Source organism: Halyomorpha halys, unplaced genomic scaffold, assembly GCF_000696795.3.
Source record: "Halyomorpha halys isolate HHAL.00 unplaced genomic scaffold, Hhal_1.1 Scaffold15.1, whole genome shotgun sequence".
NCBI lineage: Eukaryota > Metazoa > Arthropoda > Insecta > Hemiptera > Pentatomidae > Halyomorpha > Halyomorpha halys.
Genome location: NW_027108914.1, coordinates 770,789 through 797,318, shown reverse-complemented (window position 1 = coordinate 797,318; position 26,530 = coordinate 770,789). Strand labels below are relative to the sequence as shown.

Sequence of the window (26,530 nt, the reverse complement as noted above, 5' to 3'; positions counted from 1 at the left end):
CATTTTATTTCCCGCTTCTCTCATCACTTCATTTTATTAATTCTATTTTGTAAAATTATTCTGTTTATACTTTCTTTTTATTTTTTTAAAATTTTTCTATACTTACTGTGGTTGTTATCTTGTTCTGTTTTTAGCCCTGAAGAAGGCTAGAAACTCTAGCCGAAACGTTGGCACATTAAAATAATTTAATCGTACTTATATGTGTTTTTCATTGACCGCACCCCCAACCATCTTCTCCTCATCCATTATTTTATAATTTGTTTTTCTATTTATGAGGATTTTTTTTTTAATTTATTTTATTTTTTTATAATTTTGTAAATATTTCTTCTCCTCCTCTATTATGTATATTACCATTTATTGTTTACCTAATTTTAATTTTTTTACATTGTTTACTTTAAAATTATTTTCGTTGCCGTGGTTATGTGGCGTACTTAACTGCTATCCACACTCCTCCCAATACAAACAGCTCACTCTGACTTTGACTTCCGTTAAAACAGGTATGAATTCTGTCTCATTCAATTTTCATTTGATTTTATTCTTTTCTCTTATCATCTCCTAATTTGTACTTTCTTTAATATTTCCTATCTTATTTTATCTCTTATCTTTCTGTTACTATTACCGTTTTCATTCACTGTTTACAACCTTTAATTTTTCTTATTAAATTTTACTTTTCATTGTATACCCCTGTTATTTTCCACTTATGTTTTTTTTTTGGAACTATGTCAAGTGTTTGTATCTTTTTTAGCCCTGACGAAGCCCTGCAACGTTGAGGGAAACATTGGCTCAAATAAAAATAGTATACCCATTTACTATTTAAGTTTTTTTGACCACACCCAGACCATATTCCATTCATAACCAATAGATATTTGTATTGTACTTCTTCAATGATGTCTCAATCTAACTCTTTTGTGGATTTCTACTATCTTTTAAATAAATACAGAAATAATTAGATATACTTAATAATAATACTCCCCTTTTTTTTCTTGGTGCTAGGCTAGAGATGATGGATCATTGTCTACGAGGCCTAATTTACACAGTTTATAAGCATCAATTCTTCTAAACTACGGAAACAATTTTCATTAAATATTAGCTTTTGTTATGAATACATTTTTTTTTTTTTTTTTTTTTTTTTTTTTTTTTTTTAGAAATCTAAAATAGAAATGTAGGCTGTTGAATTACAGTATTTGTAATAATTCATTAAAAAGAAATCCTAAGTAACGTAATTTTTTTTTAATGTAGATTTGTGATAAACATTTTTTCCTCTTATAATTGAAATTATAACAAAATACTGGGAAACAAATTATGAACTAAAACATAAGACGGTTCACCCGTTTGCTTTGAACAGCCCTGATGAAGCTCTACAAAGTGGGGTGAAATGTTGGAAAATAAATAGTTGTAAACTATTTTTGTTTCTCCTTTGACCGCAACCCTGAACATCTTCCTATATATGAACTAAAACAGTTTATTTAAACCTATCTACATTACTTCTATTATTTATTAAGAATTTTTCTTCATAAACTGGTTTAAATTTTTGGCTTTTCTATTTTAATTCAGTTAATGAGAAAAATATTTATAGTTTTTAAATTAAAATTATACTTTAATCATATTATAAAGATGAAAATTTATATTGAGTTACCATAATTCAACCTCTTTCACGATTGTGTACTTAACAATATTGTATGATTTCTGAGAATGTAAAATTTTATTCTCTTTATTCCTGTGATTCTTAGGCAGTTTTAGACTAACATTAAGTTGACTACACAAGGAGTTCAATGGCATCTGGCATTCCAATATGAAAATTATTTTTAGTTTTTGGTTATAATTTAAATTCTCTTGGGCGGTTATTTACTATTAGATGAATATCTGTTTGGTATGAAACTGTGTAAAGGCTATACACAAGGGTTTCTCTCTTGCTTTTCTTTACACTAGGCTTACAGGTGTTTCTTATATACTTATTTCTACGAGTACCGTTCGAATTGATGGGTAAAATAAAATACACATCTTCTTTTAAAAAATTTGGTTATTCAAATGATGTAAGAATTTAACAGGATTAGGCTTTCCGTTAAAATAAATTATTGATGAGTAAAAAGTATTTTTTTTTTCAATTATCATGGAAATTACAATAATATTATGGGTATTGGGTTCTGTCAATTTCACTTAGGCCTAATGTGTATTGATCTTCTTCAGAGGTATCCTCAGAGCAATCTTCATTGATGATATAATTTATTCAATATCTTATTGTGTCTCCTGGATTGATAGAAAAGGGGGGATTGGCTAAAATAAAAAAGTATAAGGGATTTTGTTAAAGGCGAAAGTCAAAGATAACACTTAGGTCATACTATTCGCTTCAGTTTATATTATCTAGGCGCAATTGAGATAATGAATTGAAAACATCTTAGTAAAGATTTTTCTTTCACTCTTATATTTATTATTGGAGGAATGATTTTATAAACAAAGCAAATATATAAGGATTGTGTATGAAATCAGTTAGCCTGTCAGTTTGACAGCTTCGATGAGATAGGTGGGAATACTACATAAACAAAACAAACAAATTTCTAAAAATAAGAAGCTTGTTTGAAGCAGAAAAAATAGTTGTTTGTTTAAATTCTTTAGATTAAATGATTAATTTACAATGCTAAATGGTTAAAATTACTGTTATGGTTTTTTGGGCAGTTTTTTTTCGAAGTTTGAAATCCATTAAATTAAAAGGGTCCCATGAACCTGGTGTTAAATGATCCATAAGAATAAGAGGCTAGAGATTTTAATTAGGGTTCTTCAAAATTGCTTTTGGGGTAAGCAGTTTTTAAATAAGCTGAGCCAGTTATGTCTATTGAGACTAGTTAAATGCCCTTTGTTATATTGATGTTTATAATTTCTGATCTTTTCTAGGTTTAGTCCACTGTACAAATCCTTTGTCCCTTATTTCCATATGTAAGGGCATAGCCAGGATCAAAACTAGAGGAGGCAAGCTATAGTTGTTTTCGTGACATTTCAGCACGAAAAAGCTGAATAAACCTAAACATTTAAGAAAATTATAAATAATTATAACAGTGCTTTATTAGTTATTACAATTATTTGCTTGAAAAAAAGTAAGTTTTATTAAATAATAAAATAATTAATAATTTTTTCACTTCTAGGGGAGTGAGGGGGGGGGGAGGGGGTGCAACTGCCATTCTCACACCCATATCGATATTTGTAACATTATGTAATGTCAAGTATGTGCCATCTTTATTTACAGTTTTAAAGCACTTAACTTTGGATCTTTCTTGGCCACATTTGCACTTTTTTTTCAGCTCTGTATAATTGTATATCTTTTTGCATTATAAATTGTAATACAGTCATCATTTTCTTAAATATGTACTCTCAATAGAAGTGGTAAAAATTTTCAAGGAATGGTGATGGTTAACTGAAAGGTAGATGGAAGAATCCAAAACAATAAAATTTACATTTTTATTGTCCTAACAACATATTTTCTAGGAACTAGTTTCTAACACAATTTACGGTACACACCATATGCAAATGTTTACAAGTAATTTTTTTTAGTCAACATGCAAAATTACAAATGACAGGGTTAATGGTCACCAGTATATTTCATTTTTTTTTTTTATAATACAACAAATAACCACAATGCACATCAACATGAAATATAAATATTACTTACGTAGTTAATACCTATTGTTTTATGTTCTATCCCTAAAACAAAGCACTACTGCTTTTATCAGCTGGGAAATAAAAAATGTTTTGTTTTCAAACTAATGAATTTTCTAGTAGCTCCTATAAATAAATTTATAACACTTATAATATCTGTAACATTTGCAAATTTAATTTAACATTTGAATAAAATAGGTTTATTTTAACAATAACATTTTATATAATATGTATACTGAGAGGATAAACAAGTGGCCACCCTATTCCAATACATAGAAAACATTTCAATTGGTTGTTCACATGATGTTAACCACTTAAGGAATTGAAAGTTGTTTTAATGGTATAAAAAACATATTCTAAAGGATATTGCATCTGTTCCAAAGATATCTACATCACATCATATGAAAAAATTATCAAAGGTAAGTTGAGGATATATAGTAATGATGAGGGTGTCCATTTTCTTAAACTCTCAGTGTATTCAATATTGGTAAATTGCATCATCAATAGTTATTTTATTTAATATTTTTTAAATTACAATGTTATATTGATGACAAAAAAGTTTTAAAACAATTTCAATTTGTTAAAGTGTATTTTAGACAATACTTATGACTGATTATATGAGCATTTATGTTGACAATGTACTAATTAGAGGCAACTGCTTTAGTGCCTGTTTGCTATATTGGGCTAAATAAAAAATGGCTTTTATTAACATATAATATTTATTTCTTAATTTTTAAATAATTATTTTAGTGTGGTATTTTAAGCATAATGTATCCATATAAAACATTGCATGAAAAGAGTTAAAAATTCACTAGAACCGATACTGGTAAGGGAGGGAGTGGTTTCTGTCTCTGTTAATAAATAAATTTTTACCTTCAAACCTCATTGATATTATTCCTGATTTTTGTTTATTTATTTTTTAAATTCATAAGGGATTGGTCTGTGAGATCCAGAAATTCCTTACATTTCTCCACTATATTTTCAATTGTGTGTTAAACAAGGTTTAATAATAAATTTAGAACTTTCATTGTCTTGAAAAAATTATTGTTTACTTTATATTTGTAACTTCAACGTTATCATGATTATTATTATTTATTTTTACCATATATATTTCATTTTGTTTTAGAAATTTAAAAGTAATTTTTTTTTTTATTAATTCAGTACAAAATAACTATGGAATGCAGCTTTTGGAGATTATATTATCTCTTCCATCAATTAATTTTAATGTGACTATGCTACATTCTAAAATATATTAGACATGGTTTAAATTTTTGTGATATTGTGATAACTGATTAATTTGAATGAAAACCAAATTAATATATAGTGATGATGATTTAATTGCAAAGTTATAAATAAAAAAATACACATTTGCTTTTACAAGAATATTTAATCATTTATCAATATGCTTCATATAAATGCTATACTATTCAATTTCATCTTTAAAAATAAATTACTTAGGCTCCAAAACGCACGTGAGGCAGTTTCTTGAGGCGTACTGTAACTTGTTTCAAGAATATTTCTATTTTTTCTAGATACTACGACACTCATTACCAATGGTATTACTGGGTGATATAACATTAGCTTAACTTATGGGTTTATAAATTTGATACAATTTATTATATCCATAGAACAGTAATATAATTTTTATGGATATTTCTTGGTTTCTTTCATAAATATTTATAATATAAAATTATATCTTTTAATTTTTTAACAGACAGGTAATATCTATTTGAATAATTGTTGATAATTTTGTGTTTGATGTAAAATAATATATTTTCTTAATTTTAAGGTATAAAATATTATGGTAGAATCTTGTTTTCATATTACTTGCAAATTTATACTTTTCTATGTATATATCATTCTTAAAATATTTAGAGAATAGCTGATTTCAAGAAGAATTGCATTACAAATTCATTCATGGCTCTTTATTAGTTGCTTCCCTTTCCACATTTACAATTAGACAGGATTTTCTGAACAATTAAGCTCATATCTTTTAGGAGTGCTTAATTGTTTAGAATATTTTATATATAACATGGTGTATTATGTATTGTAAGCTGAAAAGGTTAATTTTAATCCGGCTTTGAGTGGTTGTCTTAGCAAACCCATGGGAAATTTTTTGACTTCCACACTCTGGCTGGAATAACTTAGTAACTAACATTATTATCCATATTTCTTGACCTCGTTGGAATATATACAGAGATTTTACCAAATAATTAAACAAACTAAAACGAAATACTCATTTTAATAAATAAAAAATAATATATAACACACTCCTACAACAAAAGTGACTACTCAAAAATGGAGCATTTGAGTCATGTCATTTTTCTTATAGATGAGCGATATAGTGTCATTGTCTAATAGATTTCCTTCTCCAACACTACTAAAAATAGGTTTAACCTTAAAATATACTTTATAATAAATATATCCTAATGAATTATTTGGATATCTAGTTTAGTGTCAATATAGTATTTTTAATAATCAATCATGCCTAATACAGTATCTAAACTTTATTTAAAAGAAAAATGGTTAAGGGTGGTCTAGGATTATTTTAATCATCATACAGGTCAGTTGGTTTTTTTGTAGTTACTTATGAAAAATATTTTATTCTGATCATTGAAAATCAAGAAGGTGGATGCTATATGATGAATGGATAATGCCCGGATTGGGTTGGCGGTTCTGAAAATCCCTCCCATTAAAATATAATGATCAAAACATTTAGTTCTCATATTAATAGTATCTGCACCTGTATAATACTGACATTTAATTCCAGGAAAATCTGATCCATTAATTTCTATTAATAAAGAAAAATCCATTAATTTTTAAATTTTCAGTCACCATATTTGAGGCCCCATTCAAAAATTGCCTTATGAAAATTAAAATGAATATCCATAATATAACATTTTATATTATTTTTAAACTCCTGAGGTGAAGTATGAGTCCAGGATTCTGACCCAAATTGGTTATAGTGTAACCGGTCTTAAATTTTGGTTGCCTATTGTACAACTTGAGATGACAATAGGTTTTCAAGAAATAACATTAATCAAGACATAAGAAAAGTTAATCAGTGTCAAAAAATTTATTTTTTAATCTAAATAAAAAGCAGAATTAATATTTTAATTCCTTAGTAAATTACTTATAATCATAATTGTATAATATACCACAAAGGACAATCCACCATTACCTAGCCTTCAGCTATTCTCGTTTAATGAAAAGGAAAAATACAATAATTCAGCACTTTTACTGAAAAAGAAAATATGTATATGGCCTATTGAATTAGTAAACTGTGCAGTGAAACAAAGCATTTAATTCAAACAGTATTTCCAATTTCATAAGTAAAGCTTTTCCATTGATATGTGATTTAGTTTTGCTTGCTTAAGGCCTTTTATTCAATGTTTTTGGTTCTTCTACATTATTTAGCTTAAACTCAAATAATAAATAACACCCAAAATTATTCAACTGGTATACTCTTCTATAGATATATGTATATATTTATTAGTCATACAACAAGGATTATGACACATTAATAATATTCGTTCATTAAAATTAACAGTGTTACACCAATGCTGTAAATATTTCTTTAGATAACAGGGAAGTATTCACAATTTTTTTTGTTTGTTTTAGAATTCAGTTTGTGGACGGCGTGCAATCCATTCTTTAATTCTTGGAAGTGAATAAACTCTGTCTTTGAGGCCTCGCAGGTTGGGGTATGGTTCAAGGGAGTCTTTTCCGAAAATCAGTTCAAAGTTTTCAAGTGATACTGCAAATGCAAAATCTGCCCACGTAACCTGTAAGTTTAGCCATAGATTAGTAAATATATTATTTTAATTGCCTAGTTGTCTCATAAAGTTTAAGTTCATGAAACATTAATAAAATAAGAGTATAATCACAATATTAACTCTCCTTGGAGAATGGAATTAAATTAAAATAGAAAGATATAAAGTGAGAATTGTTAGAGCATACAAAAAGAAATACGGAGCTAAGAAAAAAAAAATTATGAACTAAATTGTGCTCTATTGGATGCTATACTATCTTCATTCTACTATTGAGATTTTTATTTTCATACCTCCTAAATTCTGAGCAATTTAGGTTTGGAAAAACCAATTTTTTTAACGATTTAAGTGATAATGGGTCCATGAGAGCTTCTTTGGCCGATAAAGGTACAAAATAGTAAAGATTAACGATTCTGTACCTTTATTGACTGCCACTCGAACTATCTTCCTACAATTTTGAATTATTGTTTTAAATTTTTTTTTTTTATTTAATAAATATTATTGATAGTTGTAAAACTATAACATGTTAATCATAATATTCAAATTCATGCATTTATAATCAAATATGATTTAATTGCAATCTCATTAAAATAAGGTTGATTGTTTAATATTAGTTTAAAGTAGATTCACTCCATCATGTATAACTAGAGTAAAAAATTTTTTTTTATTGTTTAGTATATGAAAATTAGTGTAAAGCTTAATTTGCAACCTCGGAAGTCTTTGGAATAAGTTTTTTTTTTAATTTATTTATTTTTTACTATGGTTTGCTGATTGGCCTACAGGCCTGATGATTGTCTGATATATTTTAAGTTAGGTTTAATAGGAGATTTAAAAAAATTAGTATCTTTGTAGTGCATGCAAGCTCCTACTACTTGCTGCCACCTTGTTTTTAGTTCATCTTTGATGTTATTTTTCAATGTGATAACTGGCCCCAGATTTTGCAATTATTTCATATTGCTGAATGTCTGACCATTTGCTGCAATGCAAGTGTTCTTTTGCCTTTCTCTCAGCACCTGATAATTATGTGAATATTATGTCTGTGATAGTAACATCATTTGCATAGGTCATGTGCTGTGTCAATTTATTCATGATTATTCCTCCAGGGTTCATGTTGGGGACTTCAATGCCAATGCCAGGCCCAAATTAAACAATTTTGGGGGCAATTATCTTCCACCTTTCCTTCTCTGGTGAGAGTTCTTCATCTGAATCATCCTGCCGGTAGGCTTGCAAATTATGTTCACTCAGGGATTAAGGACTGATATATATCAGGATATACAGGTATATCCTTGATTGATTCATATATCAAGGACTGCAGACCGATCTCCAGATTTCCATCCTTATCCTTATAAAATTCTTGTCAGGGTTTAAATCCTGATTTGGATAACTTTGAGTGCACAGAAAAATGTTCACATCTTTTTTAATTTGTTGGAAAAATTTCCTAGATTATAACTCATACCATGATTTTGTCCATCACCATTTGAAATAGTATAACATTTCCTTTAAAATACACTGGTCGAACTTTCATTTACGTGTATTATTATAGGTACTTCTGTACTCGTAGGTTCATGGAAAAAACAAATTATCAGAACACATGTTTCTCCCAATTTATTACTTTTTATAGTGGTATATGTATTGTTTGTTTTAATTATGAATGACAATTATATTTATTTATGCATATTTAGATATTTTACAAGGTAGTGAAACCTGGTGTGGTGAAGAAGAGGTCATATTTGATGAATATACATTTACTTAATTTAAACTGATTTTAAATTATTTATACTATCTTGTCACAAATTTATATCCATCAAATTCGACCCGCATCCTCATCTCTCCAGCTACTACTTTGTTATGCATCTGAATATAGTTATTATTGAGTTCTTTTGAATGGTGACAGACAAATTTCTATAAGAGTCAGTATCTGGAAGATTTTTTTAAAAAACTTTTATGACTCCCTGGTTATTTTTGATAATTGGGGAGGGGGAATCTACCGGGTACCAACCTATTCTAATCATGGTTGGAGATCAAATTAACATTTCCTGAGACTGCAAAAGAAATAAAAGTCGACCTTCCAGGCTAAAACCGAACTGATGCTGCTGTTGTCACAAGGAAGTTAAAGTTGGCGCTCTAACTCATTTGGCTCAAGGAGATTTTTCGACTTAAAAAAAAAAAATATCTTATCTTCTTCACTCACTGACAGTCATACTTATAAATTTTAATGAGTATAAATTTAAGCCCCCTCCTTTCTCTCACAAGGTTGTGCTATCTTGTAATAGATCTACTTATGCACAATTAATAGTTTTTCATCACTAAAACTCACAATAGATTGCATAAACCACTTTAAATATGAGTGAATTGTGTCAAAACTTGTGTTTTTCCAATTTTGGGTTTTTTTCATTGAAATTGCAAGTACTCTAGTTATTGTAACACTGCATGTAAAGTTTGAACAGTGTATTTTACAGAAGATTGTCTTTTCTTTCATAGTGTTGGACAAATAGGAGTTGATGTCTAAAACATTTTCAAGTAAATTAAAACAATTGTGACAATTTCTGTTTTTTGTTGACTGAAAGTTATCCCTAGGGTTTTAAAGATTATCTTTATACTTTTCCTGTAATGCTTCCTTTATTGATGTGAGGTGGACTCTTTTTAGCTACCTATTTACTGGACCAAATATATATATATCAAATACTATAACAAACCTTGATTTGATCCACAATCTCATCTTCTTGAGGAAAGTAGTCCATTAATAATTTCATGTTAGCAGTAAATTATTTGGTAGTTCAGTAGGTTGAATAAATTTCAGTGGCAATTAAGTAATGCATTCTCAATTCTTTAATAAAACTTAGTATTAATAAATTTATATTATTAATATTAACAATATTGATTTTACTTAGTAATATGAGTACTAGGCAGGGTTGACGATGCCAACTACTAGAGCTATATAGACAACCAATCCAATCTTCACTATATAGGGACTATTAAAGGCAGTTAAGTAAAAATGCCAACCTGTCATATTTCATGCTGCCTATTATAAATTATAGTTAAAGTATTTGTACAAGACAATAGCTTACAGAATTTCCAACAGCAAATCCTTTATTGTCTCTGATTATTCTTTCGAATCTTCTCAAATAGAATGGGATAACTTCTTTCATGAGGTTTGTTTTCCTTTCTTCCTTTTTGGCTGGATCCTGCTCTGTACGGTACTGCCATAGGACTGAAAAAAAAAGGCAAAGATAAGCATGAGATTACTGGTTTGTAACAATGAGCCTAATGGATTTTTGTTCTACACTGGTGAGATTGCTACACTAGAAGTGTACGTTTTTAATGTGGTGGTTACATGGAATGTGATTAAATGTTCTTTTTTTCTGTTTTTCCTGCATAGATGCAGTGCAGTTGTCTTGATTTTTTATATTATATTTCATGTATATAAATATGCATATATCTAGTTTATTTAGAAGCTTCTTTTACTTTGTTTGGTTTTGTTAGAGTGTGTTGCTCATTAACTGTGTATTTATTTGTAATATTTAGAACTGTAGTTTATATATTTCTTTGTAGATTGTGAACTTAAAGAATGAAGCAATGTCACAATGAAATCAAGGTAAATTGCATGTCACATTATATATTTATTTTTATTAATTTCTCTTATCTCTACTCAAGAAGCTCATATTGAAACATTCCATTTAATACTTTGTTTGTAAATACATAACACATCAGTTCCACAGTTTATATAGCCCACCTTGTATAAAATTTATAATATAATAACATTTTGTTTATTAACATCAAGTTATGCTTAATTGAACAATCGTTTCATGCCATGCCTCCAGACTTCATTGATGTTATTGTTATTTATAATTATTTATTTTTTTTAAGCAATGTGATATATCATAAAAGTACATAAGCCATCTGTTTTAGAGATTAATTAATTAGAAACAAAATTTTAAATTGACAGATTAATTTATTATTCAAATGAATAAATAAATTACAAATGTGATTTATCAAATGGTCGTGTTATACATGTTTTTACATTGATAAATTACATGTTCCTTTCTAAGGACAAGTATCAGAATGCAATTCAATAAAGTGTACCTGCAGGTTTGGTTTTGATAAACAAATTTAGTTAGAAACTGGGATGTTGCCATGTAGCTTGTATGATATAGACATTAAAATCAGAGTTAGTTTTTTTTAAACTTATTTTATAATCCAGTCTCATGTTTAATTTGAAACTTATTATAAAAAGAAGAGAGTCAAAGTAATATAGGGAGTAAAAATTTTTGAAAAATGTGTTAGGGGTTTTCATCGATAATTTCTGACAACTTTATTGACTTTTTATTAGTGAGTTTTCCACAAATTTTCATTATAAAAATAAGTTTTCTTCCTTTTGTGAAGAATCAACAATTGATTAAACATAAGTTATGTATGGTAAAGAGCCTAGAGTCCTTTGATATAATTGAGTAGGTAAGAGAGTTGAACAAGGCAGAGCATCAGTTAGTTTCCACATAGACCACTGCTTCAATGCAATAGCAGTTTATTTTTCCCAGAACTGCTAACAAGGCTAACTCCTCTACATCCCTCGTTATTAAACTTCCTTACATCATTCCTCCCTTTTCAAAAGGGAAACCACTTTGGAAGTGATTTCACTTTCTTATTGACTCCTTTCCTTTGTGTTTATATGGTGCCAATGGGTAATCCTCAGCTAAGTCCACTGGTTACTCAGGCTCAAAGAAAGTATATCAATTGTCTCTGGGTTTTAACTTAAGGTCTCTAAGGAAATATTCTCTCTCTGGGAGTCATCCTTGTTACTCATAATCTGGTCAATATACCCATGACATCTCTCTCAGTCATCTTTTTTCCGTAACCTCCTGGTGCAGGTAAACTTCATTGAATTTTATGATTTCAGTTGTAGATACGTATCATAAGCGCTTTTTTTTAGTGTCAGGTTATAACCTACAACTAAAAAAAATATAGTTTTGCAGGTCTAATATGTAAGTAGTACCCTAATTCAGTTTTGCAAGTGTTTAATTCATGTTAATTAAGATTTAGCCTAGGCAGTTCTTGACAGCTTAAGAAGGACTTGTTAATATCAGCTTACACTAGCCCAAAACACAGTTGACTTAATGTCTAAGCACCTCGCCCTTAGGCCAAACCCAGACACCAGTCTCTAAGTTAGTTTACTGAAGGCATAATGCAAAGTACCCCCAGGGATCTCAACTCGCTGCTGTTTCATAGTCTGTCAGTTATCGCTGCCATCTGTATACGTCTCTTCTGTTACTTCTAAAGTTATTTTAACATTGAATAATATTTTATGATAGAATGAGATAATGTATAATATTCAATTGACAATATAATAAATAATAGATTATAGAAATCTTGTATATATAGGTCTTAGAGCTTCGGGATATGAGAGTTGTACCGAACCTCCATATTGTTTAAACATAAGTATAATTCTATATTGTCTTTACACTGATATCGTTTAGAGTGAGCCGTATTGCTTTCTTATATGACATATCAGACTTCTTTTCAATAGAAGGTCCTCCATTGTTGAAATGGCACGAAGATTCAATTTCTATCATATGTCGGTCGTCGGGTTAGAAGCCTTTATTGTGTAACGTGATTGGTTGGTTGAGTCTTTGTTTGAAGTGTTTTTTTTTTTATATTCTTTTTTTATTATCTTCACTGTATTTATTTCTCGAGTTGCCTTTTGACATTTCACCCGATTTATCGTTTCTTTAAAAAAAAAAAAAAATTAAATATTGAAGAAATACATTTTATACCTATTGTATAATTTAATGGTATGATTGAAAACTTTGTAACTTGAATTGTATGTTTAAAAAAAAGGTTTTAAACCTACATTTAATCTAAAAAAGATCAAAATATACTAAGTATGAAACGCTTTACAGTTGAACTATGCTTATCTATTCTTGTCGGTTGTAATGTGACATTAGCGTTTAGTAATAGTTATGTTATATTTGGCTTGAGATATTTTTCATACGATAGCGAGTTAAAATAATGAATTCCTTACTGAAATATTAACATTTGAATAATGTATACGTATAAAAAAAAGTTGTACGGCTGGATTGTGATGATGATGATGTAGGTACAGGTTCTATTTTTATTAGGTTGTTCCCTTAAAAAATTTGATGAATAAATAAAAATATTTCAATGAACTATCTATACTGAAAATATGACGCAATTTTATTACAACAATGACAATCGAGGCATCTAGAAAAATAATTAAGCGATGAATGAAATCCATGAATTGTCTATTAAAAACTAAAAAATGTATTTATAGGTTACAATGTACATATTTATTTGGCTTCATATATTTCTCAGAAATAAAAAAAAAATTAATGATTTATTTTTCGTACTGCAATAGAACTCCGCTTATCTGGCCCAGAGCGAGACCGGAAAATCAGCTCTTCCGCTTAAGTGGTTCATATAGTTCAGCTCAAGGTATAAATTAAACTGGAATACCAAACTTAATATATGGTGATATGTATTAATATATGATTTTATTTATTATATATTTATCTATAATAAATTAATCTATTAAATTAAATTTTTAGAATTAATAATGTTTCAAATATAATTAATTTTTTTTCTTAGTTTTATGTAAACGCTTGAATATAAATGATGGCTTGCAATAAGTTCTTTATTACTTTACCCCTTAGTTAGCCCGAACCAGATATCACTCCTTCCATTATAAACTCTAACCACTCAAACCCCCTAGTTTCTAATCTTGCCTCCTCTTCCATTCCTGACAATCCTCCGAGGCGCCTGAAAAGATGGCCACGAGACCAGCTAATATAAAATGTCATTAGAGTGCTACTAGTTTCTCTACACGCCTGTAACACTCCAATTTAACTTAGATCAGATTTACTAAATGTATTATAATGTACAGTTGTAAATAGCAATAAATAAATATTTAAAAAAAAACCTTGGTTAGTTTATTACTTTAGCCCAACAGTCTCTCACTCTTTGCACTTTCTTATCTCGCCCATCTTGTAATTGGTCTTGCTCTCCATCTCTTATGTCCCCTTAGTATCCATTCTGTAGCAGGTTTGGACCATCTTCTCGTATAAAGTCTGGCAACATGACCTGCTCGCCTCAATTTCAGTTGATGTGCTTCCTTTTGTAGACTTTTCCAGTTGGTAGACAGTTGTGTCCTAGCCAATTTTTCATGATTGTTTTCAGTTGCCGACCATGTCTGAGGACCGTATAAAACTACCGGATGTATACATGTTTCCAATACCTTAGCCTTTAATCATGGAGGTAGTAGACTTTTTAAAAATGTGTTTTATATTTTGCTTTAAACTGAAAATAATGAATTTTTCGACGATTTTTTTAGTTCCTTCATTTTGAAATGAGTCAAATACGGGACCTGAAAAACGTCCGGACAGAAGAAATTGAGAACACTTAGTTTAAAAAAAACATAAGTGATCAATTTTCAGAATTATTCTAAAACTCTCCAGACTTTTTAAGGTCTACACTTCATTGGACTACATTCCGTCTCATAAATTCGGTTCGTAATCGTTTCAAAAATGAGCAAATTTTTATAGCTTGTTTAAAATTTCCCAGATAAACGTACGATAAGGCTGATTTGAAATTTGTAGAAATTTTATGTTGTTATTCATTAGTACTAACTTTTTACTAGTTTGGTTTTTAATATAAATAGCTTATTATCTGGAATCAGCTTTGACAATCACTATAAAATTTAGAACGCGATGAGATAGTCGTAAAATTTATCGATATAAAACGGCTTCTCAAGTTTATAGTAAATCTTGTTCATATAAAACTATCCCTGATACAACATAGGCGTCTAGACCTAATTTTTTTTTTTTTTTTCCGAACCCTCTAAAACAGTAGAAATAAAAAGTGAATTAGTAAGTGCATTACTGTGAAAAAGAGAAAGTAATTCGTGTTGAGTCTTACCTTTTACTACCTTTGATATTTTAAGTTTACCTGTTATATTTAATTTTACATATGAGCTATCCGTTCAAGGGGCTATTTTGAGTCCGGAGGTGAGGGGCCTCCTCGTGATGTATCGTATATAAATAAAAATAAAAGTAAAATAAAAATATAAATAACAATAAAAATAAAAATAATAAAGACAATAGATAAGATGAAATAATAAGAGATGTCAGAAATCAAAGAGGTGTGGGGGAGGGGGTTGGGGTGCATCAGAAGATGGAGCTATGAGGTGATGCTGCCCTGCCACCTCGCAGGAAGGAGGGATGGGGTGATAGACTGGACTTAACACTCACACATAATCTTAAATTCTCCTCTTCTCGTTTTAAGCAAATATTTCAAAAGTGATATAGAAACGGACTAGACCTGAACATGCGAGTCCGTTCCTATATCACTTTTGAAATATTTGCTTAAAACGGGAAGAGGAGACTTTAAGATTATGTGTGAGTGTTAAGGAGGGTCATCACTACCGTCATTATCTGATCCATTCTTGAGATTTTAAGATATTGAGCAATGTTTAGAAATAACCTAAATTTGGAAAATAGCGTGAAACCCTCCACTCCCGCCCTCCGTGGTAACCTTACTTATCTGACTTTTCAGACAATTCTAGGGAGTAGCTTGGTCGATGTACGACATGTCACATTCTCACAAGAGGAGATTATAACACAAGAAAAGGCAATCCTTCCCGACTGGACCCGCTCCACTAAGACCCCAAAGAGAGACGGTCCTCTATCACTTTTGAAATATTTGCATTAAATGGGAAGAGGAGACTTTAAAATAGTTAAATCGAGCAATATTTAAATCTCTCCATCTTCAAAATATTTTAGTTTTTTCTTAGTTCCTGGAATGTTTGAAAAAGAGAGTTAAATATTTTGAAAATAGTAAATTTTCGTTTTTAATTTAAAATTATCGGGTTTATCCATTGTCCTATATAGTTATGTGTTAAGTTGTTTGATAAATACATTTTTCTTTTGCCAGATATGCTAAATTTCTTTACTAATCATTAAAATAGTAAGGACAATTTGAAGGAAAATTGGGGATCTGTGTTGACATGATTTAGTATAAATTTAAAAAAATTCCATCCCATTCTTGTAGTTATGCTTGCGCAAATGTATTTTTTTTTTATATATACGTAGATTTTTAAAACATCCGTTTTAGTTTAAAGTTAAAGGTATCTTGAGGTTAAATTCTCCCGTTGGTTTCATTTACGAACCATAAATCATTAACTGTGAAATATGGGTAATTATGTATAGATAAAAGAAAATTAGGGTATAAAAAAGAAGATAGAAATAGTTAGCAATCTATATTGATCCATGTTTATGGATAATTGTTTTACACTCTAATTAATGAATTAATAAAAAAGAAAATTATTACTCATAAACTCCAGATATCGATCTAATCCTATTTTCGGAAGAAATTCCTATTCCTGACTCTCAATGAAGGATATGATGATGAAAGATGCAATGTAAAATAAATGTTCCACGTCCCGCGAAGCAGAAGTTCCTAAGGCACATTACCTCGGCTAACGAATGGAATGCTCCAAGAGTTTGCCTTTTGTTCATTCCTGTAGCCCTTTATGTTTAGCCGGCGTGGGGATATTTTTCTACCGGGAGATCAAACGCTCTGCGGAGGTTGTCAAAATAACAGCCCCGTCTTTTTTTGCCCGCGTATTCCTATTCCCTAAGTAATGCTGATATTTCATTCCTGAAACTTCTCTCGTCTAGCGAGGTTTTCAAATTCCCTCTTCTACCTCTCTTATATTTTTCCTGAAGCGACCTATATTTTCTAACGGAATATAAGCTCCGAACTATATAAATGATCATATTATATACGTTGTCTCATTGCCAGTATTGGTCCGATAAGTATCTATATAGGTAATTAATTATTTTTCAAATAAGCACCTAGAATGTTCAGGACAGGGGTGTATAATCATCAAGTTATAAAAAAATTACCCAAATTTCAGAAAAAAAAAAACACTCAAATTCTTCAAAATAGCTTTCAAAAATATATGTTTTTTTTTATTTATTTATGTATTTAATGTAATTTACAACTGTACAAAATAATACAATAAGTAAATATGTTGTATGTTCCATATACACTTGAAAATCTTGGGAAGGAACCACCCATTGGTGGTACTTCAAACATTAATTTAAATTAGAAGGTCCCGTGGCCATCTTCTTTTCAGACGCCTCGGAGGATTATCAGGGATTGTTTAGGATGAAAGATTAAGAATTAATGGGTTAGGATGGTTAAGGAGTTTGGAATGAAAAGACGCATATCTGTTTTGGGTCAAATCTGCAACGAATGGTATGTTAAGGTCTTTGTGAATGAGTTTATTTGTAACGTAATAAGGAGCATCAAGGGTTTTACGTAGGATTTTGGATTGTAACGATTGGATCCGGGAAGAATTTGATAGTTTGGTGGAGCCCCAGAGCTCAATTCCATATATCCAAATTGGTCCGATTATCGTAGTGTATACTAATTTTTTGTAGTGAGTGGGAAGTTTAGAGCGTTTGTCAAGTAAGTGTTGTAGAAATCGGAATCTACGAGCAGTTTCTTGTCGTTTCAGTCTTGTGTGGTGATTCCAAGCAAGTCTCTTGTCAAGATGGAGTCCTAAGTATCGAATTTGTTCAACAGGCGTTAGTGGAGTATTTAGAAATGATACTGTATAACAGGAGGGCAGAGGTTTACGACGGAGAGTAAAGGTGATCTGGTGGGATTTGTCAGGATTTATTTTTTCAAAAATATGAATGCAAAGTTTAATATTCCATAACTTTGCTAATAATAATCAGTGTTACGGTGGGTAAGGGTTCAAAATGAACCTTTACGAGCACAACTGTGAATAGAAATGAAAACAAGAGGACAAGCCTAATTTTGTTTTTGTTATAATTGTATTTTGACTGAGTGAATATGATAAATGGAAGGCATTGAAAACAAAATATAGAAAAATATACAAACTAGAAACAAAGGAACTTAACTAAGGTTATATTTATTACAAAATTATAATGAAGTTGAACGGCACTTAAAACTATGCATGTAAACAGTGAGAAGCTAAGATGTCTGTACGTCAACCGTATAAATATTAACAACCAAGAATAGTTGTTTTTTAACTACTCTTGTTGGTTTTGCTTGTTACTTTAGTAACAAATATCGTTATTAGTAGAAAAATAATAAGAATAAAAAGTAAGCAGTAATTAATTTTTATTGAACGATTTATTAAACAACAAAAAGGACAGTTTTGTAAAAAGTTTTTCGAATATCAATATTTACCAACAAATACTTTTTAAACTCTTCTTTTGTCATATTAATAGACCGTTGTTCGGAAACCAATGGGAGCTAGTTAAATACACTACAAAAAAATATATTAATTAGTTTTTTCGTAAGAGTGTTAGTTTTCATGATATTAGCGAAATTTATTCACAAAATGTCCATTTCTCGTTTTTCTGATCAAAAGTTTTGCTTATGACGGCTATATATCGGGAACTATTACATGCACAGATGTCTGTTGGACATCAAATTAAAGCTTTTAAAACGTCCTAAGAAGAAAGTTTTCATAAGAATGGCAGTTTTCTTGATATTAGCACAATAAATTCACAAAATGTCGATATCTTGTTTTTCTGACGAAAATAGTTGCTTATCCCGGCAATATCTCAGGAACTATTAGATATACAAATATCTATTAGGTATCAAATTAAAGCTTGTTAAACGTCCTAAAAAGAAAGTTATTATTAGTTTTTTGTTGGAGTAGTATTTATGATATTAGCAAAGTAAATTCAGAAAATGTCGATTTCTCGTTTTTCTGACAAAAGGTTTTGCTTATGATGGCTATATCTCAGGAACTATTAGTTATACTATTATTATTAGTAGTTTACTCTAGTACTATTACACTAGTAGAACTATTAGTCTCTTAGGCCTTAAAGTAAAGCTTATTTAAAGTATTAAAAACAATGTTATGATTGTTTTTTTCGTAGGAGTAGTAGTTTTCATGATATTAGCAAAATAAATTCACAAAATATCAATTTCTGACCTGCGGTCTTCCAATAATCTTGTTTAATTTTTAACCTTTGAGCATTCTAAATGCTTTCTTGAAAGATTATTAATTCCCTATATAGATAATTATTAGACTAATATTAGATATGAGACACCATTTTTGTATTACACATTCACCGAAACGGGTTAGGAAACTGACTTGCCATAAATATTGTATGACCAATTTTTATTTTTGGTGATTCTTCATCCAAAAACATTGAACCTATTTGTCGGCATTCTTTCCACGCAGCCTTAGAAACCGAGGAAAAAATTATTATTTGACATTTTTATGTTGTTGTTTTCTGCCGTTGCTCTGTATGGGCTACTAGCCCAAATACTTTATATTATACCTACTATATACCAAATAATTCTTTCTTTGTGTTGGATTAGAAAAATTTATTATTAAATGTATAAAATTTTTTTAAAATCAATACTTCTTGGTGGTTGGGAAGGTTATCATGGAAGGATTGGTATCTGGTTCTGGGCCTATTGGCAACATACGGAACATTGAGGTCCTGATGGATGACTTGATTTGTGCCAAAGTAAGGAGTATTAAGGATTTTGGACTGTAAGGATTGGATTCAGAAGAAATTCGATGGTTTAGTGGAGCTTCGTAACTCCAAATTTCAGCTCCGTATATCTAGATAGGCCTTATCAGACTCATGCAGATCAGTTTTTGTAATGGATTGGAAGTTTGGAACATTTGTCTAGTAAATGTTATAATTGTCGGAATCGACGGGCATTTTCCAGTCTTTTCAGTCTTTTATGAAGATTCCATATTAGTCGTTTGTCCAGATGTAGTCTTAAGTAACGAATCTGTTCTACAGCAATAAGTGGGGCTGGAAGTCATGGATTTACGACGAAGGGTAAATGTGATTTGGTGGGATTTATTTTAATCTTCCAATTTTGACACCATTCTTCAAGGGTGGTGATGTGGGATCGAAAGCTTTGGGATACAATGGAAGGATCATTATTCACTAACAATAGACATGTGTCATCGCTTTAAAATACTTAAATAAGAATTTCCATTAAATTTAAACATTTTCGTATATGAGAGTGAAAATATATCTCAAAGTTGTAAAATAATCAGGAGAAGGAAAAAAATAAATATTTTTGACAATTTTTCATGCTTTTATTTAGGGAAGCAACGTTGAGTTCTTCCCACGATATCTGTCTTCCGGATATGATGTGGGCTAGTGTGGTTATGCGATAGCTAAACAATGCTGATTTTGTAAACGATGGGCGCTGAAACAACTGTAATTTTTATTTTATTTTTTATTTGCAGCGGTATTAAATGTGAATATGAAATAAATTTGACACTTCTTATTCAATACACACAAAAATTATGATCCGTATTTTTTTGTAAACAATGATAAATATTGAAGGTGATCTAAGTTTTTATTGAAGGCTTCCAGCATAGCTCAAACGAGTGCCTATTTATTTTTTGATTTTGAAATATAGTTTATTAATTTCTTGTCTTGACCGCATGAGATCATTATACCGGGTTAGTTAGTAGGCCAAGCCTCGCTAAGCAGAAATGTATAATTGCTGTCCTCACAGGTGCAACCCTCTCGTTACCCTAATTGCTTCATACACAGCATGTCGCGTTTCTGCTTAAAATAAAACAAAAAAAAAATTAAATATAAAAATAATTTAAGATATAAATACTCATTTAAGTCATTACTGAGAGTTTTCTTAATTAGTATATAGGGCTCTCGTCCTTTTCTATCTTTTAAATTTTAGAATATTAAACTTTGAGAATAGGAAATTTAAAGTAATTTAGGTATTTTCTAAGAGGGAACAGAATGAGAACAAATGATTAAATTAGATACAAATATCTATAGTGCAATAGCCCAAGAGGAGAAAACAGGCAGTTATTTCATTCCAATTTCTGATTTCATTAATGGAAACTATGTATAATTACTAGTCAAAATTGATGAGTGTACTCATCATTACTACCTAGTAACGGTAGGGGAAATAAAAAATGGCGGCTGTTTCAAAACTAATTATGAATATTCTATAAATCTAGATCATAGAAATCGTTAAATCAGTTGAAAGACAGAGGAAAATCGACACTTTACCAACATCAAGTAACTCCTGTTAATATAAAAGCATACGAAGGTTTGATATTGAAGCACACTTAAGCTGTTTTGGTTTTGAATATAGCTAAGTTTTATTTTCACCTGTAATTTTCTAGATATCAACCAAAAACAAAGTGGATTTTGAAGGTAAACATCAAGGAAGAATAATGGAAGTTCAAAACTATTCAATTCTGTTTTTGACAAAAATTGAAGTATTTTTGTTTCCATGTTAAGGACCTGTACTGATTTATTAAATCAGTATGAAGTATCAGTTTACCCTACTTGAAGCAAAGGTAAACATTTAGTGAACTAAGTTGATGAGAGTGGTTAGCGAATGGACCGTAACATATCAATTAGTACAAGAGCCGGGGAGAAAAAAAAGGCAGTAATATCACCCCAATTTTTTATTACTTTAAAGAAAAATATGTATAATTACTAGTCGAAATTGACGAGTCTGCCAAGTATAGGGTAGGAGGAATAAAAAATTGTGGTTGTTTCAAAACTTTAAAGAAATTAATCTCTATATCTTTAAAACGACCAACAGCACTAGTAAACCTAAGAAAACATCATTTAAAGTAGACTAATTTGTTAAAATATGAGCTATAAATAGTTTCCTAGATAAAGCTTTTTAAAAAGCAACATTTCATAAAAAATGTGCTGATAAATCAGTGGTCAGTGAATTTATTTTTGATTTAACAAAGCACGAATGTATATTTATGGAGACATTATATCTCTAGGTTATGTTAGGTTATATTATAGGTTAGGTTATGTTATCATATTATTTATATGAACGTTTGTCACCTACAACTAACATATTTACATTTCCTTTCTTTCGCTTATCTTTATTTTGTACCTTTTCATATTGAAAATAGAATTTAATAGAAGTAAAATAGAATAGAAAAAAAAAAGTAAATAGAATTTAATACTCGAAAAAATGCAATAGAACAAACAAGCGTGTGGATACCGACAAATGTTTCCAACTTGACTTGCATTTGTTCAAGTCTTAGGCTTGCGGCAAGCTAATGTGTGTAGATAGATATCGATTATCCAGTTAGATCCTGCATAAAATACCTAGTAAACAGCTAGAAAAAGAAGAATCAATGTTTTTTTTTTAAAATTGTAAAAAATACTTATTTTTACTAATAATGTGATTAGTGTAAAGAGGAATATGTTTGAAAATGACCAATGAATTAGGTCCGACAAGCTACACATTCGTGATATATATGTAAAATAAAACAGTCAAAGATTACATAGTTTAATTTTTAATAAAATGTTGGTTTAATGAGGTCCAAATGGTTTTACCTCAATCGTTTTGATTGGTATTTAATTACTAATCACCCAAAAAGTAATAATGCTTATATGCAAACAGATTGATATTTATAAACTTAATGAAGTTTCCTTGTAAACTTGAGTTTTAATTATTTTTTACTTTAGGCCACTAAATTAAATTTTGTTTTAGTTCTGGATTACGGAAGGATAAATCTGACGCAATTTAAAGATGCTAATATTTATTTACAATTTTATTCAGTAAATAAATAATAGTGTATTATATTATATCCTTATAAATTATAAATTACTGTTATTCAAGGAAAGGGGTATGATGTTTGGTAATCAGTCGATAACGATTTACATGTCAGTCTGCAGTATTAATTCCAGGTATTAAACATAGCCATATACCTGATTATAACTGTTTCTATTGTTAGTTTATCAATTAGTCTGATTTAACAACTTTGTTAATTAATGGATACCGGTCAATATTGTTTCACGTGGTATTATAACTTTCAATTATTTATATAAATGTTTTAACTATAGCTTATGTTAAACCCATTGTGTTATTTGATCATTATAATTCATTCTGATAAAATATTTTATTTAATTTTGCCATGCCATCTCCTAATAGTTAAGAATACTAATAAAAATAATTTTTTTTTAAATATAATTTTTTAATTGGTAATTATTTATTAAATAAATCAAATTGTATCCTTGTATAGTCTTAACACTTTTTATTACATCAATAGTCCAACGTTTAGGCCATCCTAAAGGACAATATAAATATTTAAAAGCTTAAAATTAATTGAAAATTAAAAGTTTTAAAAATCAATACATTTTTTAAAAAAATAGGTAAATAAACATAAGCTTAGGTAAACTTAAATATGACGCTCTAATAATTGACTTTTTCATAGGTTGTGTTTGACATATAATTAATGACCTGGGCAGAATAGCCTGCAAAACAATTTTTAAATTTTGATGTGAGGTGAGAATGTCCGCCCAAACCGACTTGTTTCTAACCTTACTCCTTCTTACATTCCTGACAATCAGAGGCGCTTGAAAAGAAGATGGTCTCGAGACTTTCTAATTTAGAAAATTATTAGAGTGCTACCAATGGGTAGTTTCTCTACCTACCTGTATCTGTCCATTACAAACATACATCAAATTTACTAGATATATTCTTATATAAATACAGTTGTAAATACCAATAAATAAATTTAAAAAAAAAAAATCATAGTACTTTCGATGTTGATTCCAAGAGCGGATATAAAATTTGTTATTAGAAAAATGACAAAAGTTGAAATTTGAGCCAATATGCCAATTAAAAGGATTCTTTGGAAAATTAGGATGGAAAGGTATGGCCTGAGCGAAGAATATATATATATATATACGAGAGAGGATTAATTTCAGCTCAGCAAAGTTTAGTAAATGTTAGTTGTGTGATGTATCGTATTAAAACTTTTTTAAAAAAATATTTTTTAGTATTTAGCTCAAGTTCCCATGGAAACCGTTCACTTATTATTAGTTTTTCGATTAATTTACTTACTTACTGAGAGAACTTACTGGAACTTTCTAAATGCGCATTGAATGGTAATCAAATTTGATTTTATTTATTTAAAAAAATTACATCCAGTATGGTCCGACCAGATGGCAACATCTATCGGTCAGTGCCAAAATAACATAAAAATGATAGACATAAGTGAAATGTAATTATTACAAATTTGAATATTACGATAGATAATTACAATATGAATTGATCTCAAGTGATACAACTAATAATTTAATTAACAACTACTAAAATGAAAATAAAGTAAATTATAATTATGTAAAAATTAATAATTATAACAATAACTGAAAGACTTATAATTAAAAGGACTTTGAAGTGAAAATAAAGCTGAAAATTTACAATTAGTGAATTAATGTAATAATGAGAATAAAACAAGAATTATATTATATTACCAAATAATAAAAACTATAAAATTGACTTAACATTAGCAAAACAATGTTGTTATTAGACTTAGTACGTTTCCAAATCAGCCATTTTTTTTTAAATTATTGTTTCACCTAGTAATTAATTTAGACTGTCTACCTGTTTTACTAATTTTGCAATTTTTAAAAAATTTCCCAGGAAATCTTGTATAGTTTTTATTAGTTTTACGGTTTCGGAAACTATATATGTATATCCCTGAATATTCAAAATATTCATTTGTACTAAAACTAATTTGCCATCAAAGCTGAACGAGACAAAAATAAAATAAATGTTTGCGATGATATAGCAAGCAATGTATATGTTGACATTGCGGTGAGTAACGTTGCGACAGTGAGTGTTACATTGCGCAGAATTAAAATAAATGTTTCTCGCGGTTTCTCCGGATTATTGGCTCTTAGCGTTTTTGTTAAAGGAAATAAAAAAGAACAATCATAAAACCTACATAATATATATTTTTTACTCCGTTGTTGACCAAAGAGGTTTATAATGAATCCATTAAGAATATGTGGATCCCTAATTTAAATAAAATGTTATCACTAAAGCTGGATGTTACAGCTTTATAATTTAACATAAAAAACCGTCACTTATCGTTATTTTAACTTCCGCTCATATGACAAATAATTAGCAGTTTTTAATTAAATGGTTGAAAGACAATTTTAAACGTTGAAATGGGTTTTTCGGAGAACAGAGATGGATTCGAAATTGAAATCCAATTGCGAAATGCTCCGAATGTGATCAATTAAAGCTGGAGAAGTTAGGACTATCGATTGTGACGTGATGTATGTTTGAAGTTACTAACTAGCGACGCACCTGTTCCTCTGGGGATTTCGTTCACCGATCACACCTGGAGTGGGAGGGTATTGACTGTAGATGAGCTGCTTATCAGCAACCTGTTATATTTTAACTGTTATTTCTAGCTTGCTGGTTAATTATAACTATTAATCGTTTGATGCTATTTCACATTGAAATACGAGTATATAAATATAGTTACATCTATATCTAAATATAGTTATATTTATATAGCGTATTGACTGTAGATCTGCTTATCAGCAACCTGTTATATTTTAACTGTTATTTCTAGCTTGCTGGTTAATTTTAACTATGAATCGTTTGATGCTATTTGACATTGAAATACGAGTATATAAATATAGTTACATCTAAATCTAAATATAGTTATATTTATATAGGGTATTGACTGTAGATCTGCTTATGAGCAACCTGTTATATTTTAACTGTTATTTCTAGCTTCTTGGTTAATTATAACTATTAATCGTTAGATGCTATTTGACATTGAAATACGAGTATAAAAATATAGTTACATCTATATCTAAACATAGTTATATTTATATAGGGTATTGACTGTAGATGAGCTGCTTATTAGCAACCTGTTATATTTTAACTGTTATTTCTAGCTTGCTGGTTAATTACAACTATTAATCGTTAGATGCTATTTGACATTGAATTACGAGTATATAAATATAGTTACATCTATACATATAGTTATATTTATATAGGGTATTGACTGTAGATGAGCTGCTTATCAGCAACCTGTTATATTTTAACTGTTATTCTAGCTTGTTGATTATAATTATAATTATTAATTGTTTAATGCTATTTGATATTGAGATTCGTGTCTAAAAATATACTTACGCCTTAATCTAAATTTATAACCGGTAGTTGTTAACCTGCTATTTGACATTGAAATACGAGTATATAAATATAGTTACATCTATATCTAAATATAGTTATATTTATATAGGGTATTGACTGTAGATGAGCTG

The 26,530-nt window shown here is 29.4% G+C and overlaps 1 protein-coding gene and 1 long non-coding RNA gene across 2 annotated transcripts in view; one reads left to right on the top strand and one right to left on the bottom strand.

Moving 5' to 3' along the window:
- The first annotated feature begins 3,980 nt into the window (after positions 1 to 3,980).
- LOC106680070 (uncharacterized) overlaps positions 3,981 to 26,530 on the top strand; it is a 200,636-nt gene continuing 178,086 nt past the window's right edge. The window contains exons 1-3 of the long non-coding RNA XR_001343068.2: positions 3,981 to 4,067; positions 7,270 to 7,435; positions 10,971 to 11,013. This is a non-coding gene — a long non-coding RNA (uncharacterized lncRNA). The remainder of the gene's footprint in view (positions 4,068 to 7,269; positions 7,436 to 10,970; positions 11,014 to 26,530) is intronic.
- The window catches only part of LOC106680062 (glutathione S-transferase), a 198,823-nt gene continuing 178,069 nt past the window's right edge, over positions 5,777 to 26,530 (bottom strand). Inside the window, exons 4-5 of the mRNA XM_014419529.3 lie at positions 10,487 to 10,629; positions 5,777 to 7,433 (exon numbers count right to left, since the gene is read on the bottom strand). Coding sequence (XP_014275015.1) covers positions 7,266 to 7,433; positions 10,487 to 10,629 — 311 coding nt within the window. The 3' untranslated portion in view covers positions 5,777 to 7,265. The remainder of the gene's footprint in view (positions 7,434 to 10,486; positions 10,630 to 26,530) is intronic.